We start from the raw sequence: 16,048 nt of genomic DNA, 5'->3' as shown, positions 1-16,048 counted from the left end.
ATATCTCGACAACTGGACTAGACTACATCTGCATTTCAGTTCTATTCTTTTACAGGATCAACTGCTTCATTCATGGGGTTGAAACTTACTTAGTGCTGGATTTCCCAGTCCCCCGAAAGCCGATGAACTAAGGGATCCCAGTCCTCCAAAGGATGTCGGCCGATTGAAAGGTTCTGGGGGGGGGGACACGACATGTTACCATGCATACAATCGCAGGTTACATTTCTTTTTTCCAACTGAGACTGAGGAGAGCGACGTGAAGGATCCTCTTACCTAAGTGAGATGCTGGGGTAAGGAAGTTTCCAGGATGGTGGGGTGGGTGACCGAAAGGACCTGCTGATGGGTGTGTGGGACCTGAGGAGGGACAGACAAGTGTAGGCGTTTAACAGTAGTTTGATATGATAAATATGATGATGTGATATTTCTAAAACTAAAGTGTGACTGTGTTTTTGGTCACTGCACCATTCACTTTACTAAGGACACATGTTGCACTTTGGTCAATATTACTTGTTTTTATTGCTTGTTTGTGAGTTGGATTCAGATCCACTGCAGTTTTTAATGGGTTCCTCATCCGGCCATGCTACACCCTTCCACCAAGTTTCATGAAAACCGGGCCAGCGGTTTTTCAATAATCCTGCTGGCAAATGGCACCAAAAACCACAGCCTCCTTGGCAGAGGTAGAAATGCACATAACAGTTCACTCTGAACAGCAGGAACTGATGGACTGCTGCTGTATGTCAGAGGGTACTGTTGTTAACTATCAATCACTCTTTCCTAGAGATAGGATGCACTCACCTGCAGCGGAAAAGAGCGTGGCAGGCCGTGCCAAGTCACTGGGGTGATGGATGGCGCCGAACAGGCTGGGGCCTGGAGGTCGACTCAGGAACTCAGGCTTGAGGCCAAAGTCTAGCTTGTGAGGGTCAACCTGCATCTGCTGCTAGAAAACGGCAAACCGAGAGACAAACGCATGTCAAACCCTTTCCACACAAAGTATCGCTATTCATTTCATAGGTTAAGGAGGTGCAGGTGATCCATGTCCTGCATCACCCTGTCAGGGTTCGTTTGGCAAAAATGACCGGCTCTCTGCACATTACCCCACACTTAATAATGCAGTGTACTTTGAACCACAGTCAGTAAACAACAAGGTGGATGCCTTACTCTAAGATGCTTACTGAGGTGTTGCAGGAATGACACCTACCTACTAATGATTCTTCTAGTAGAGAAACCATAACTGTGTCTGTACATCTGTACCAAGTCTAGGCAAGTGTGTTCGCAATAGAAAAGTGAGAAAATAATTTACTCCAAACACTATGCATACTAAACGAAGAAGATTTCACTGTGATGTTGACGGGCACTACTCTCCCACAATGCACTGCACAAAAGAAATAGAGCTGGAAAATCGTAAGTGATTGTGTAGAAAGAGCTTCAGGAACACCTGAAGTCAAAACAACTATTTAACAAAAAATGTAGCTTTCTCTTAAGTTCAGCTGGAATCCTCATTTTAAAGTTTCATTGCCTTTGCACGGCGTACATATTGTATCATTTCATACATAACAACTGTATACCTCACAGATTAGTGTGTATATAGTATATAGTGTGGAATTTGGACATTGTGTTAAAACTATCGTTGGCATGAAGCAGAGAGAGAGAGAGAGAGAGAGAGAGAGAGAGAGAGAGAGAGAGAGCAGTCAGATGAGTCCTCACCTTCACTTTCTGTTGGTGGTGGTATATCTGCCAAGCGATATGGACGTGCATGGCGCACCACTTCCCTGGTTTCTGTGGACACAAGACACACACATGGTGTCACAACTTAACTATTAAACCAGAATGACAGTAAGGCCTCTACTGCTACATTTACACACATATTAAATGGTTGATTGTGTTCTGAAGTATGTAAACTTATCTATAATTATTCAGAATTGTAAAAAATATTTTTTCCGAAAGCTCTGATATATCCTCTAGTATGGAACAAATGTGGATGCATCACATCAGATAAAGTGAATAATAAATAAAGTAATTAGATCCACACTGAATGAATATTATGCTATATTGTCAATGTATGTTATTTTTAACCCTCACATGATCAACTCAGTTGCCTGACAGTGACATACTGATAACTACTACTACTGATATGGTACATGGAGCACCTTTTAATGATGTATTACTGATACATATGGCAGGTGACAGAGGTATAGTACTTATAGCTGTGATTTCACTTAGAAGCTGTTCTATGTTTCTACATGCAGAGGCTGCACGGTTCTCTAAAATTAGCTCCGTTGTGGTATAAACTAGTGGCACTCCTTTAAGTGAAGACACCATCTACTTCATTAGCAAAACAACCCTTTGAGGCATCATTGCCATTATTGTGTGTGTGTGTGTGTGTGTGTGTGTGTGTGTGTGCAGGAGACTGAGACACTGCAGGGAGTAAGCACTCACCCTGAGAATGGGCCGAAATGGATCTGTTAGCTGCAGGAGAGAGAGAGGGGGAGAAAAGGTTGATTATCGCTTGGTTGTTTCGCTGTCAATCAAATCACCTCGAATGAGTCTCTGCGTGAGGTATTCATAATGAACCTAATTAAAATGTTACAAATGTCCCTTTAAAATTAAGTGTTTCTGGGGTAATTAACAGATGGGTGTTAAACAAGGTTCCTTCAGCGTGACCCTCTGCGTACAGATGGGTACGACCATCCAGAGAACGACAGGAACACACATGCAGTCTGTGTTTACAAACCAACTGAAGACAAATTCTGCACATTTACATCATTTGGTGTTGAAAACCTCCATCTGATGTCTCGAAGGCTTATGCAGCATACACAAAGTGTCTAAAGGTCACCTCTACACTGTGAATGCTGCCCGTCGATGTGTGTGCTCTTACCCTGGGGTCCTTCTGTAAGAACGTGTGTGGGACGGCACCAGGTCGTGTGGACACATCGAGTGGATTAGAGGTCTAGAGAGCAGCAGACACAGATCGAAAAAAGATTCTCTGTAAATAACTCTATTCTCAGTTTGTTTATCTGGGTGTGTGGTCGCGTTGCTGAGTGTCTTACCTTGGGCTGAAAGGCGCCCTGAAGTGATCCAAAGGGTCCGTTCGGGGGGATGACGGGGGGAAGGCTAGGCATGGCCGGCGGGTAGGAGTGGAAGAGCTGAGGACGACAGGAAGAGGAGGGAGTGTGAGGCTAGTTTGGTCCATCTGTGAAATGCTGGACAACAGCTTCACAAGGCGCTGAGAAGGGTTATAGTGACAGATGAACCTCAACATTCAATCTTTCTTCATTTCCTAAGACTGCTTGGATGGGGAGTTGCCTACATATTTCACAAACTGTGCATTTGGAGAATATTTTACCGCTCATACCCTCATTATTTTAAAGGGAAAACATTCCTTTGATATGAAAACTAGAATGTTGTAATACAGGCCAAACACATGTAAACCAAACAAGCGCTCAAGGCTCCCACAAAATGATCCTGTGGAGAAACAGATATGTAATCAACTCCTCAGGATAACTGTTCTTGTCAAACATATGAGCCCTAGTGGCAGTAGAGAATGTTTTTCATGTTTCTGAACTTGCATGCTTGCATTGCTTTCTTGGATGGTGCAACAGAATTTTAAACTTTAAACTTGGGTTGCCAGGATGAGTTATTAGCAGTGTTTGAGGATATGCTGTGAGGTTTTAATGCAACTTGTGTTTCCTTGTGCATCATGTTTTAAGACGTCAGTATGCTTTATAGAGACGAAATGGCTTCAGGGTATGTGCTGCTAACGTAATAACAACGAGGAAATGCTAAGAAATATAGCACTGAAAAACAAATTAGCAACATTCTGCAACATCTATTTGACCCAGGCTTTGATTTTTCTGATTTAAATCTTCCTCTCAGCTCTAAGGGACAATTTGTAGGAAAAGCGCACATAGCAGGTGTCTGGAAGCTCTGCAAACATGATGGGAGTCAGGAAGAGTGGGGTCCAATGTTTAAAATAAGTGAGTAATAATCATTAGCAAGCCACTGCTGTTAGCAGACAAATACAAATGCAGAGTAGTGAGCAAGACAAAGATATATTTCCTCTGGCAATGACATCGTCTCCTCTGTAATGCAGCCTGGGTTTCTTCTGTATTAATTTCTATGCACAGCAATTTCACCGTTACATGCACACACAATAAATCTTGTGCGCTGAGATCTAAGAATCCAGCACTGTTTCATTAATCACAACATTTGCTGGGGCTGTAGGGTGAAATGGTACAGCTAGGATGCTTACAGTATCCATTAAGTGGCGGATGAGCGATTGCATGGAATCTCACACACACACACACACACACACAGCTTTAACACCAACTCGCATGGGCTGGAATGGCATAATGGGCAAGCAACAAACTGCTCTGCAGGCAGATAGTAGGAAAACTCACACTGTGTCTGTAGAAGGGGTCAACTTTTGTGGGGTATTTGTCAAACTGTAGGAGAAATGAAACAGAACTAAGTACAAAGATGTAGAGAAAACAGATGGCTACACACATATACTGTGACAGGGTTGGCCTTCTTCAGTATTTCAGGCCAACACAAAATGCATCACAAACTGTATTTTAGGACTAAGAATAGCGTACAGATATCATTCAAGATGTAAAATGTCAACTGAGATTCGACCACTTCCCAAACCAGACTGTTTTCATCCTCCCCTTTCCGTGATCATCTGAAGGCCTTGTAAACTAGCGTGGGCTCTGTGTCTCATTTGGTCTCCCTTTAGTGGTGCAGCGCAGGCTCAGGGCGAACATTTCCCCAGTCAAGACTAAACACTGCAGCCATAAAGAGCCTTTTTATGGCCTCATTAGCTGTCAGAGGCCTCGCCATGCTGCCTTTGAGGTATCATCAGAGCCAAGTGAGCCCTCTATAGACCAGGCAGTTATGTGTGTGTGTGTGTGTGTGTGTGTGTGCGTTTTAGGTCCAGCCATCCATTGCCTGTGGTCTCCCCCAACAAACAGCGGGACTCTTAACGCAAGGCATTTGCCAGTAATGAAAACCCCCAAACGGGACCAAATGATGTCATTAAATTCAGGATGAATTAAGTGTATTATGTTCTGAAAGCTGGCTCTGAAGTTAACATGCTTTAGGCAAGTTATTGCCAATTTAGAAAATAACGGCGACTCAAGTCTGGAGTCCTAGAGTATGCCAGAGAAAACACTAGAAAGGCTTTCTGGGAGAATAAAGGAATCATTGTGGCATGGATGGACACACATGGTCATCATTGAAAAGCCGCCACAGGAACCCACAGGTCCCCACAGTGTGCTGTTCTCACACGTCAAACTGTGTAAAGTCTTCACTCTCACAACTGCAAGGTGAAAACACATTCAGTGCCGTGCCCGCCCGCTCTTCTACACATGTAACATTCATTATTAGAAGACATTTAAAAACATTTGGCTATGGGGAATTTTTTTCCATCGACTCCCTCCACCCTCTCCGACCAAAGTTGCGTTCTACTTATCCTCACATTTCTGGCAGGGGTACGCACCATGGGCGGTGCTGGGGTGGGCATGATGGCGTGGGGGAAGGGCGTGAAGGTGTGCTGGTGGGTGTGCTGGTGGGTGTGTTGGTGCTGATGCTGGTGCTGATGCTGATGCTGGTGGAACTCAGTGCGCAGGTATGGCGGAGGGCCCAGCGAGGCGCCGCGGTCTGCACTCTGGGAGGCCAGGAAACGGGTGTTGAGCTCTTGGCGCAGAAGGTCTTGCTCTGGAGAACAGAAAGAGAGAAAAGGGGTTTGTTATAACGAAGTGAAGGTGGCCATCAAACATTTGACTTTTCATTCATTTCCCCCTAATTTAGACCTTTTCTAGACGATCTAATGAAGCGAAATCATAGTAGTCCTCACTGTGTTGGGAGTCTTGGAGTCCAGTGTAACCCTAACCCAGTGTCAGTCATCAAAGAGGAGGCCGTGTCAACGTCATAAAAGATACAAGCAGGAAATGGCAGTGACTATCAGCATGTCATTTTAAATTTAAGCAAGGCTCAGAGCTGTTGGCCTGCTGGAGCTGTCAAATGCTGTGATTTGATACACTACAGCCCCTCTGAGACAACAACATCTGTTTTTCTAATAACCCCTGTGCAGCCTGTGGAGGAAAAATGGATTTCAAGTAATCACTCGCTTTTCTTCTAAATCCAACAAAACCTGCCTTGAGAGATTAAATCTCCTCCACAGTAACCTTATCCTTCCTATTCCACAGTGACTCACTACAATATTTTCTGCATTCATTTCAGGCTTTATTGGGCAGGGAGTGTGGGAGGAATTTTTCCCTTCATAAAAATTTCATTAGTATCTTTTGAACAAAATCCAGCTCATATTGACCAAATTGATTTCTTGCACATGAACACCATTCCAGGTGAAAATGGAAGTTCTGGGAACGTCGCTAAAGGCAAGACCCCCCTCCTCTTCCCACACTGACCCTGACATTTAGCTCGACAGCACTGCGCGGAAATGTTCATGTGGTCTGTAATGGCTTTTTAGTGTGCTGGTGGACACTGCTGGTATGTGGAGAGTCAATCAGTCAGAACATAACAGATAAAGTGTGAACTTGAACTGTCCATACAACTATAAACACACAAAAGAGTGCACATGGATTATTTTGGACTGGTACTTTGTTTTTCTGTCTGTCTCTGCGTCTCAAATGCTTTCAAATAAAACTCTACTCTGAAATGATTACTTGTGTCCTTCTCATATATCTTGACCGTCCTGGAAACCTGATGATACAACTGGCTAAAATAAGAGTCAGCTTTTTGTTTTGTCAGCTGAATGTGCAGTCCTCTGCCACACCAGCTGGGGGCGATGTGGGGACGTCTGCAAGCAGCTGGGATATTTACCTGAGTAGGCACTCCCAGCAGCAGGATGTCCGGGTACTGGCAGGGTGCTAGACGTAAGTGGTGGTGGTGGAGGCAAGGCCGCTGGAGGAGCGAACATATTGGGGTGATGTGGGTGTGGCGAGGACTGCAAGGCAGGGGGGAAGCTGTGGGGGGTGTTCTGGTTAGCCGCCAGGGGCAGGGGGAATGTGGAGGCTGCTGCCAAAGCCGCAGGTGGAGGAGGCGGTGGGTGGTGGGGGAGGTGCAAGGAGGGAGCGGGGGGCCCGTGGGGCTTGGTGCCTGGGGTGCTGCTCCTGCTGCTGCTGTACAGAGAAAAAGGGAGAATAGAGAAAGGAGCCAGGTTAAGACAGGTGCATTCAGTCAAAATTAACACTTGTTCCTCTACATCCCCTCATCTCCATCTGCTTCGACGTTCAATTCCCAGCGCAGTGTTTTCACACCTCAACTGTCCTCCATTTACAAACGCCTCCCTGCCTCTCTCTTGTGCTTCACAGAATCCAGGGCAAACATGATCTGCGAAAACACCACATTCACAACACCATCGGACGCAAATAAGCCACCGCTGGCAAGTGTAACAGAACGAGCATCTGTCTTTGAACAGCTTCTGTTAAGGCACTTCCTCCGGAGCCAGGTAGTGAACATGTGCATCGGAAATGGGATGAGAGCGAGAGAGGGTGTATGCATGTGTAAGCAAACAGTCTTTTGTAGCATGTGTGGGTTTTCCCCCGGGGGCAGTCACAGAGCCTGCGTCTCCACAGCTCCACGCACTAAGCCTAAAAGCTCATTTGCTGTGCTCGCTCTTCGCTGTGGGCCCCAGCCGTGATTATTCACAGTGGGTGCCAGGCCCTGTTGGCGCAATGGCAGACTGGCAGGGCTGGCACAGGGAGAGGGAGGTGAAGCCAAGTCCTAAGAGCCTGCGAGGCAGAGCTGTTGTTGGGACTGAGTGGGTTCTGAAGGAGCAATCCTGGAGTCTTCAATTAATGGAGAGAGTCTCAGTGGTTCTCAACAGATATAGGACACAACAGACTAAACTTAGCCCTGCTCTTGCTCTGCTGTTGTTATTTTTAATAATGTGAAAAATTACTATGATCATGGTGTATTTGAAAATACAAAGTGGCATTCCACTGAGGATTCTTCAGAACGTGAGAGAACTAACAGCCCTCTCAAGTATTTAATTTTTTCAAGGAAAAACATCCCAACGTGGAGCCTCTGTTCTCCTGTTCTCCAGCACAAATGAACTCTCATCAGTAAAATCAAAACAGCATGGTACTAATTCAAGATTGTACTGAACTATCTCACAGTATAACTGATCTGGAGGCCACACAGAGTCCTGATGACAGCGTGGTGGATAATAAATCACAAGCCCTCAGGGTGCAGTGTGGCCCTTTTATTCCGCTGTTAATAATCAGTGCTACTGTGTGGTTCAGGGAATTCAAGCACTCCCTGACAGCACATTGCCCACTGATGTGCCTCATGCGGACATTCAGCACAAGAGATTTTCTAATATTTGTGTATGTGAGTGTTTTGTCTTTATGAGGACGTGAGAGATGGGAATGTGTTTTTAGAATAAACTGCTGAGTTGATGATCCTTACCTGTGACCGTTGAGGTTGAGGCCGTTGTAGGCAGAATGGGGCCGGGGGTGACAGCGTGATGGGGGCCGATGGGGCCCTGCCTGACTGGGGTGCTGTTGGTGAGGGTGATGGGTGGGGAGGGCAGGTGATGGTGGGTGAGGGTGAAGGCTAGGTGTCGGTGGTGGCCGGGGGTGGGACAGCAGTTCAGGCTGGTACTGGGGCCGGGGAGGGGGGGGCGGCGAGGGCTCTTGGCCCTGAGCGAGAGGCAGGGCTGCGGGCGTCTGAGGCCTGGGGAGAGCCTCTGAGCGTGGCGGCAGATGTGTGGAGGCTGGAGCCTGGGCAGGGCCGTTCGCCTGCGTCCGATGAGGGGACAGAGGCTGGGGGACGGACGGCTGAGGCTGCGACTGGGGCAGGGCGGGGGCTTGGGGGAGCAAAGGCTGACTGGGGGTGCTGGATGCAGGTGGTTGAGGGTCCCTGCAGCTCTCCTGGCTCCTCTCCTGACTGCGCTCTAGGCCTGACACCTTGAGGAGGCCTGGGCCATGAGGCTCCTGGCTGCCATTGGTGGAGAGCACATCAATGCCAAAATCTGGAACTGTGTAAAACAGAAAGAGAAAAACAATGTGAGAAAAAACAGTATCTCCAATAACAATTCTTTGTTTACAAGCTGGCAGTCTATTTTAGCAAAACTGAAAAAGCCGACACACCTAATTAATTTTCAATGAAATGTTGGAGAATGCCAAGAACATGCAAAAACATGGCTTTCAGATATACATACATACATACATCAAACACAGCTCTGTTCTTCATACGTTTTCATGCATTATTGCTCAGGTAAATGAACACTGCGGCTGAACAGCCCTATCAGAGATGATGTGTGCGTGCATGTGAGAGCCACAGGACTCTTTGTAGGCTCTTGTCTTTCTAACTGCCACCTCCTTTGCCGTGCTGAGTGTGTGCGCTCTGAGCTGACAGACAGCCCAGCAACTGACACACTCGGTTTTTTTTCCAGCTCTTCCTTCTCATGCCGACACATCCTGCTGGGGTTTGCAGCTGTGCCAGCACGAGCACCAATCCCTGAGCTCTTTCAAGCAGCCTTTAACATCTTCCCTGGGGACAAACTACACCACTGAAATGTGTTTTTCTTCTTCAGGGTAAATCAGTTTGTCGTACACAAAACAACATCACCTTCATTTCAAGGTCAGTTTTTTTGCCTTGATGGCTAAATGCCCATTTGCAGGACAAGCGGACTGTATTCTGGTCAGATTTATTAATGAGCCATTTTTGCATATGCCTACTACTGGCCAGCAGAACTGAGATATATTGCATACAGAAACAAACTGTGGCTTAATTGTGGAAACAGTAAACAGGTTTGCATGTACATTCACATAGCTGCAGATAGTGAAGTATCTGCAGTGAGAGGTTGCTGTTGCCTTTCTTCTCTTTCACTTCTCAATAAAACTCTTCATCCAATCCAGTATTAAAGCTATTCTGTAATAGTATTTATCTTTGAAAACACTGCAATCATGTAAACTGTGTGTATACACATATAAAAGGACACTGCAGGATAACAACACTGCTTTCATTCATTCACTCTGTAGCATGAAGGACGGGCACATGTTTCACATTTAGCTTGTCTGACAAGGTGAGGATTAATTTTATGGACTTTCAGTAATTGCCAAAAAACAGCAATTACCTGCCATTAGAAGCCGTGGTAAGACTCCATTATGTCTAACGTGTGAATTAATCCAAAGAATGAATAATAACCGCTGTACAATGTCGAAGTCACACTGAACAACGGCTAATAAGCTCCGTCCAGGGTATTTCTCTGCAGGGACCTCCTCCTACAGAACAAAGTGCTCAGACATCAGCAGTTAGCTTGGCTGCTCCAGAGGCAGAGAGGCTCATGGGGGATGACAGTGCATACATAAACTGTAATTAACTCTCCCTGGGCCTGGGGGGGTGTGGGGGGCTAAATCCAGCTAAATCCTTCACCTGCCAAAGAGGTGTAGATGGGCCCCAGATCCCCTGGGCTGTGAGAGCAGACTGCACTGTAGAGCTGCAGGCTGTCACAGCGGGCCTCCATCTCCCTGACACAACAGTCCCTCCTGACCAACCCCACCGGGAGCAGGCTGAGCAAAGAGGGCTCCCTGAGAACCTTCGTCCATTAGCATTAAGATGCTAAGTGTGGTATCAGCGACCCCAGGTGCATGTGATATCGTAGTTAAAGATCAAAATCACAATCAATATCTACAATACCAGCTATTGACTCCTGCACTGTGTGGGAGAGCTCACTGGGACATCTGCCAGCTTGTCAGGAGACAAAAGGCACACTTTGCCAGGTTGAAGTGTTTTTTCTAATAGTCTCTGTGAGTTCTCTTTCGACAAGCACAAAGAAGAAAAGTCCCCTCTTAATTCAGAGAGGCATCAGTTTTTAAAGCTAACTAACCCTTACATAGAAACTACATCTCCTCTTTGGCAGTCTGCACACAAAACACTTCCCTGTTCAACACTCACATGCATCAATGAACAAGAAAGTCGGCAGCCCTTAAATCCATCTTCCTTATCCATGTCAATCTTCTCCACTTACAAATGCTATTACCGGTCAAGAGAGACTGCTGCTGGCAAACAACTTCACTGCAGCAGACGGAGAGAGGAAAAATTCCCAATTCTCGAGTCTCCCTGTGCACCTCTGAGTCCCTGAGGTCCACGGCTTGTTTTGAGAATGTGCTAACACGCTAAAAAGAAGGTGTCTATTCTGGTCATAATGAAGACTCAGGGGCCGGGTGGAGCGAGAAGGAAGAGAAGAGGAGTATACAGCTTCCCTCCCGCGAGGGTTCATTTGTCAGTCTTCTTCATCCCTGGAAACAAATACGTGTAATTCCCGCTTGGGCTACTCAAAATATGGAGCGCTGTTGTTTCTCAACGTTTCAGCCGTATTCTGGTTTCTAACTAGTATGGGCTGCTCGGTGGGGCATTTGGGTGGAGAATGCGGCCTGTGAGTGTGTGGGTCAGACAGGGAGGCGAACGCTAGAGGCCGGATTTAAGAGGTGAAGGTGGTACAGGGGGGCTTTGTGAGGGTCAGCTGGGTGTGTGTATATGCAGGAAAGCCTTTCATTAAGGCTGGATGTCAGGGGACCCAGCGAGAGGCTTAGGGGGATAACTCATTATCCCAGGGTGAGCCATATCCTACTCACAGTGCATTAGCTGCACACCACCACCCCTGATTTGTATCTCCCTACATGGTTAAAGCTGCACTCAGATTATTAGATAGGCTACAACTCTATCTGGCTGGACTGAATATGATAGGATAACAAGAAAATGTAACACAGTATGACGAATGTAGATGAAAAACCCCATCCAGTCAAAATATTCAACATGTCCCGCAGATAACAGAGCAGATAATCGGTACGCAGGCCTCTTCTGCTCGGTTTTTCACCTTTGTTGTTATTGTCCTGCAGTGGACCACAGCTCATTAGCACCAGGCAGCTGTATTTACTGTTAGCATTTTTAATGTGCAGCAGCAAAAGGCTTGTGTGTTGGTTGGTTAACGACGGTTTATCACCAAGGTGTTTGGATTGGTGCAGACAAATGAGAGACAAATAGCTCAAATCTTTAAACCAATCTTTGTGCTGTGCCATGGTCCACAGAGGGAGTGACAGGAGGCCTGGCAAAGTGAGATGCAGAGCATTAAGAAGTTTAATATGGTGCTAGGTCATTATTGCACTACATAAGGGGATTAATTTAGCATATTACGTTTCAATGTCATCCCTGGATACAGCCTGGCCCATATAAATGATTTACAAACAAGTGCCAACAACATCATCTTTTTAAAGAGCGACTAGCAAGCCAGCCACCTGTCCTTTTGAAAAATACATTAGCGCCCATCTCGGGTCAGAACTACTTCGCTAATCCCGCTCTCTCTATCATGTGAGTGTGGGTGGATATGACAGCCTACACCAAGGTCTGAAGACATCCTGACAAATTGCTGACTGCTGAGACCTCCGTGACATCCCAAGCCTCCGTCCCCTACCGTCATCCTGTCCATCCCACCCTCCTCAAAATAGCGCCTTGTTGCATTCTAAACCCTCACATTCATTTATGGGATTTCATCCAGGCAGGGGTCACATAGCTCCAATCACACAAAACCAACAACCTAACGCATAGCAGACACCATGAGACTGACAGCTGAGGTGAAACGCAGAGCCTGAAGCACTAGCGCTGGTGCTTCAGAGACGAGGCCGCTGTCTGGCCGGCTCACAGGCAAACCACCAGAATACAGCACCGAGAAGTTTTCAGATCCTTTACCTGTGTACAACTACTACCATTTAAGTACATTTCTTGAAATCAGAATATTATGCAAGAATATACTGTAAGTATCCTCTGTAAAATGTGGGTATTATATAAATGGACTTTTAGTGTTTTTGATGCATTAATGTGTAAACAGCATTTTAACCGTGTCCTAAACTATTAGGTAGGTAAATATAGAACAATGTCATTTGTTAAGGCATTGATAATGATTTGTAGGGCACTTATCTGCAAAGAACCTAGTAACCACAGCTGCTGGATAATCAAATGAAGTATAAAAATGTCATACAATGGAAAAAAGAAGTACATCAAAACTGTACTCCAGTAAATGACTTATTAACCATTGTGTTACAGGATCAGTGTCTCACTACCTTTTAAAGGTATTTTCAAAGGGGAACAACCATACATGACTACTTAAAATGACAGTTTTTGTCCATATTGACAATTGTAATGCCAGGTTACATCTAAGAAACAGGTGCTAACAGGGAGGGAGGGGCAGGTCTGGAGGGAGGGCAGCCTGCTCTGTATTATGAACTGAGGGGCACTAGATGATGTAATGGCAGGTAACGTTCTGGGTCCTGACAGCAGTTCTGTCCTGCACCAGTGTCATGCTGCAACACTTAGCTGTTGCTGCAATCAGCTGGTGGGGAGGGAGACAGTCACAGGATACCAAAGTAGTCCAGTGGTCCTCAGACGCTTTGAACCATGAATGTCTGTGCAAAATTCATCTAAAGTACTTTTTACTGGACCGTAGTGATGGGCTCAGTGACCACCACTGCCAGTGGGGAAAAGGCTTAGATACTGCATTCATTCATTCATTCATTCATTCATATATTCATGTGTTAAGCCCATAAATGTCTGTACGGCCTATGTGGAAAACGCAGCACTTTCAGTGGAGTCTTTACGGCTCACTGTGCAGTCGTGAAGTTGCAGCCTCTGGTGGTTTTCAAAGTAGCCCACCTAATGAGGATGTCCTCTGTCTACGCAATCATGCAGTTCTTAATGTGTTTTGTCATCAATTATTGTGCTAATATTTATGAAACACTGTAGGCGACTCCCCACTCTCCACTCAGCAGGACACAAACTGTCAGTGGAGAACGTGCACACATCATATAGAGCATGTGGGGGGGGGGAACTGACACAGACAGACCGGCTGTATGTTTCTCTGTCATCATGCTCACGTTGTTGTGAAACAGAGACCACACACAAATGTACACACTTAGGGAATCACAACTTGTTCATCTGAACCATGTTATTAGAATGAAAAGTGAATGTAATAAGGTAGCTGGCTGGATTTAAATGAGTAATCGGCTGTTTGGCTGGCAGCCGCTGCTTATGGAAAGCTCTGAAATGTACTGCAATACATTCTCTAATTACTGTATTAATGAACATCATTATTTGCCAATCATTGGTTTTACAAATCTATTAAGTCATTTTGCCATTAAGTAATTTGCTGTTTTGACTGGCAGTCCAGAAGCTGCACCTGGACAGAATTTAGCTTGGTGTGAATGTGGATAGAAAATGTAGCCTTGAAGCACTTAGCACTATATCTACAGCCTGGACTTATAGAAAAAGCCTTTGTAAGGAGAAGCGCTGACAACTCTAAAACCCAGAGCTGTCTGTCACAGCTGACAGACACCTTCGAAGTTCCACTTACTCACTGTCGCCCCTGCAACTCTTTCTCTCTGTCTCCGTCTGGTATTCTCTATCCTGCTCCCTGTTGTGCAGCAGTAAGCAGAATCATGACCAAACCTCTCACAGATCACATCGCTCTTCCAGAAACAACAGTTTTACTACACATGCCGAGACAATGCACTGGCTTAAAACTGTGCCATGATGCCTGTGAGCCATAACAAACACATTCATTTGGTCTGGAGACATTCTCTAGAAAACTGTGGGCTGGTGAAGCTGGACTTGCAGCATTTTTCTGCCCTTCACTTTGTCTTCTTTCCTCCGCACACATCATCATCCTGCTCCTCCTCAGAAAACAGAAAAATAAACAGAGGGAAGCAGGCTGTTTGCTCAAGTTGAATCAATTAAAGTGCACACTGTGCTGGATGAGGATTCGTGGTCCTCATTGAAAATTCCATCATGCACTGGTATGTCTCAGTAAATATTCATTACAATCAGGATCTCCCACTGTGCTGGGCTGGGCTTTCAGAAGCTGGCTAAATAAAATCTCCCTCAAAAATATTCACAGCCCCCAGTTATGCAGAATGTTTTAAAAGACAAGTTTGCCTCAGGCCTTAGTCTGGAAACCATTTAGGGCCTGAAAAAAAACCCCATAAAAAAGGAAAACACCGCAAACTCACTCCTCTTCTATCTCCATATTTTGTTTGACAACAAAATTAGAGTTGTAATTGAGCAGCAAGTGTTGACAGTGGTCTGACCTCAGGAGTGGTTTAGACAGCATATGTTCCCTAAAGAGCTCCTTGGTGAGGGACCAGGCTCTGTTTATTTGTTCTTAATGAAGCCTGCAGTCGCATTAATGGCAGACATCTTTAACAGATCTCCCTCCCACACAGAGGAGAACAATAAACAGTCGGAGCTCGCGCTCACTCATGTCCTCACTCGCACATGTTCATAAAAGCTCCAGTCTCAGAGATCCATCTAGCCAATACATAACATGTTGCCTTTCTTTTCCTTCATGTGTCTGTGTCTTTAGAGCAACTTGTTGGGGACAGCTGCACTTTGTAATGCAGCCCAGTACAACCGCCATTCCCTTCCAATGCTACCTGTGGAAAACAATATTCACACACTCAAGAGTCTCTCCCTCTCTAGCGTTGCTCCACCTTCTGTGGGAGCTCAGTGGAATACCCTGGAGTTCACATTGGTAGATGACATCTGAGCTCAACTCCCATGCCTGTGGGATTGGAAGATGAGATCAGTGATGTTCTAAACCTCCTCTCTGGTGCCCACAGTGGAGACGGTCCATGTTGTCTACAGAGGCTTTACATGACTATCGGTGGGAAGTTTTGCTGACTAAATGGTAATTCCCTTTTTGCCTGCCATGCTAAAAGATACAGGCTAGCCAAATGTTTGCAAATGTAGTGTTGATGAGTAGAAGACCAAAGACTCACACTTTGGTCTGGTGGTATCAGTTCCCAGAGAAGCTGAAACCCTCTGTCAGTAAGCTTAACTGGGGAAGCTTCCTCCCTGATCTCATAGCCAAAGCCTCCAGAGAATCTCCAGTCGATTAGCTCCTTATCCCTCGCTTCTTCAGCTCTGAAGACTTTAACAGCATTAGCTGCTTGAGGAGCAGTAACACCACACTCTGTGATACCCCCTCGTGTCTCCAGAGTGTTGGAGCACCTCACAGCAATGAGTTCACAGCTCA

The 16,048-nt window shown here is 45.8% G+C and overlaps 1 protein-coding gene across 1 annotated transcript in view; it reads right to left on the bottom strand.

Moving 5' to 3' along the window:
• The window catches only part of auts2a (activator of transcription and developmental regulator AUTS2 a), a 275,046-nt gene that overhangs the window by 2,509 nt on the left and 256,489 nt on the right, over positions 1-16,048 (bottom strand). Inside the window, exons 6-16 of the mRNA XM_070843885.1 lie at positions 8,428-8,998; positions 6,838-7,136; positions 5,474-5,712; positions 4,398-4,442; positions 3,048-3,143; positions 2,876-2,947; positions 2,437-2,466; positions 1,705-1,776; positions 796-937; positions 274-354; positions 90-173 (exon numbers count right to left, since the gene is read on the bottom strand). Of these exons, the coding sequence (XP_070699986.1) occupies positions 90-173; positions 274-354; positions 796-937; positions 1,705-1,776; positions 2,437-2,466; positions 2,876-2,947; positions 3,048-3,143; positions 4,398-4,442; positions 5,474-5,712; positions 6,838-7,136; positions 8,428-8,998 (1,731 nt within the window). The remainder of the gene's footprint in view (positions 1-89; positions 174-273; positions 355-795; positions 938-1,704; positions 1,777-2,436; positions 2,467-2,875; positions 2,948-3,047; positions 3,144-4,397; positions 4,443-5,473; positions 5,713-6,837; positions 7,137-8,427; positions 8,999-16,048) is intronic.

This window comes from Pempheris klunzingeri, chromosome 14 (assembly GCF_042242105.1).
Source record: "Pempheris klunzingeri isolate RE-2024b chromosome 14, fPemKlu1.hap1, whole genome shotgun sequence".
Lineage (NCBI taxonomy): Eukaryota > Metazoa > Chordata > Actinopteri > Acropomatiformes > Pempheridae > Pempheris > Pempheris klunzingeri.
This window is presented reverse-complemented; position numbering and strand designations above follow the sequence as displayed.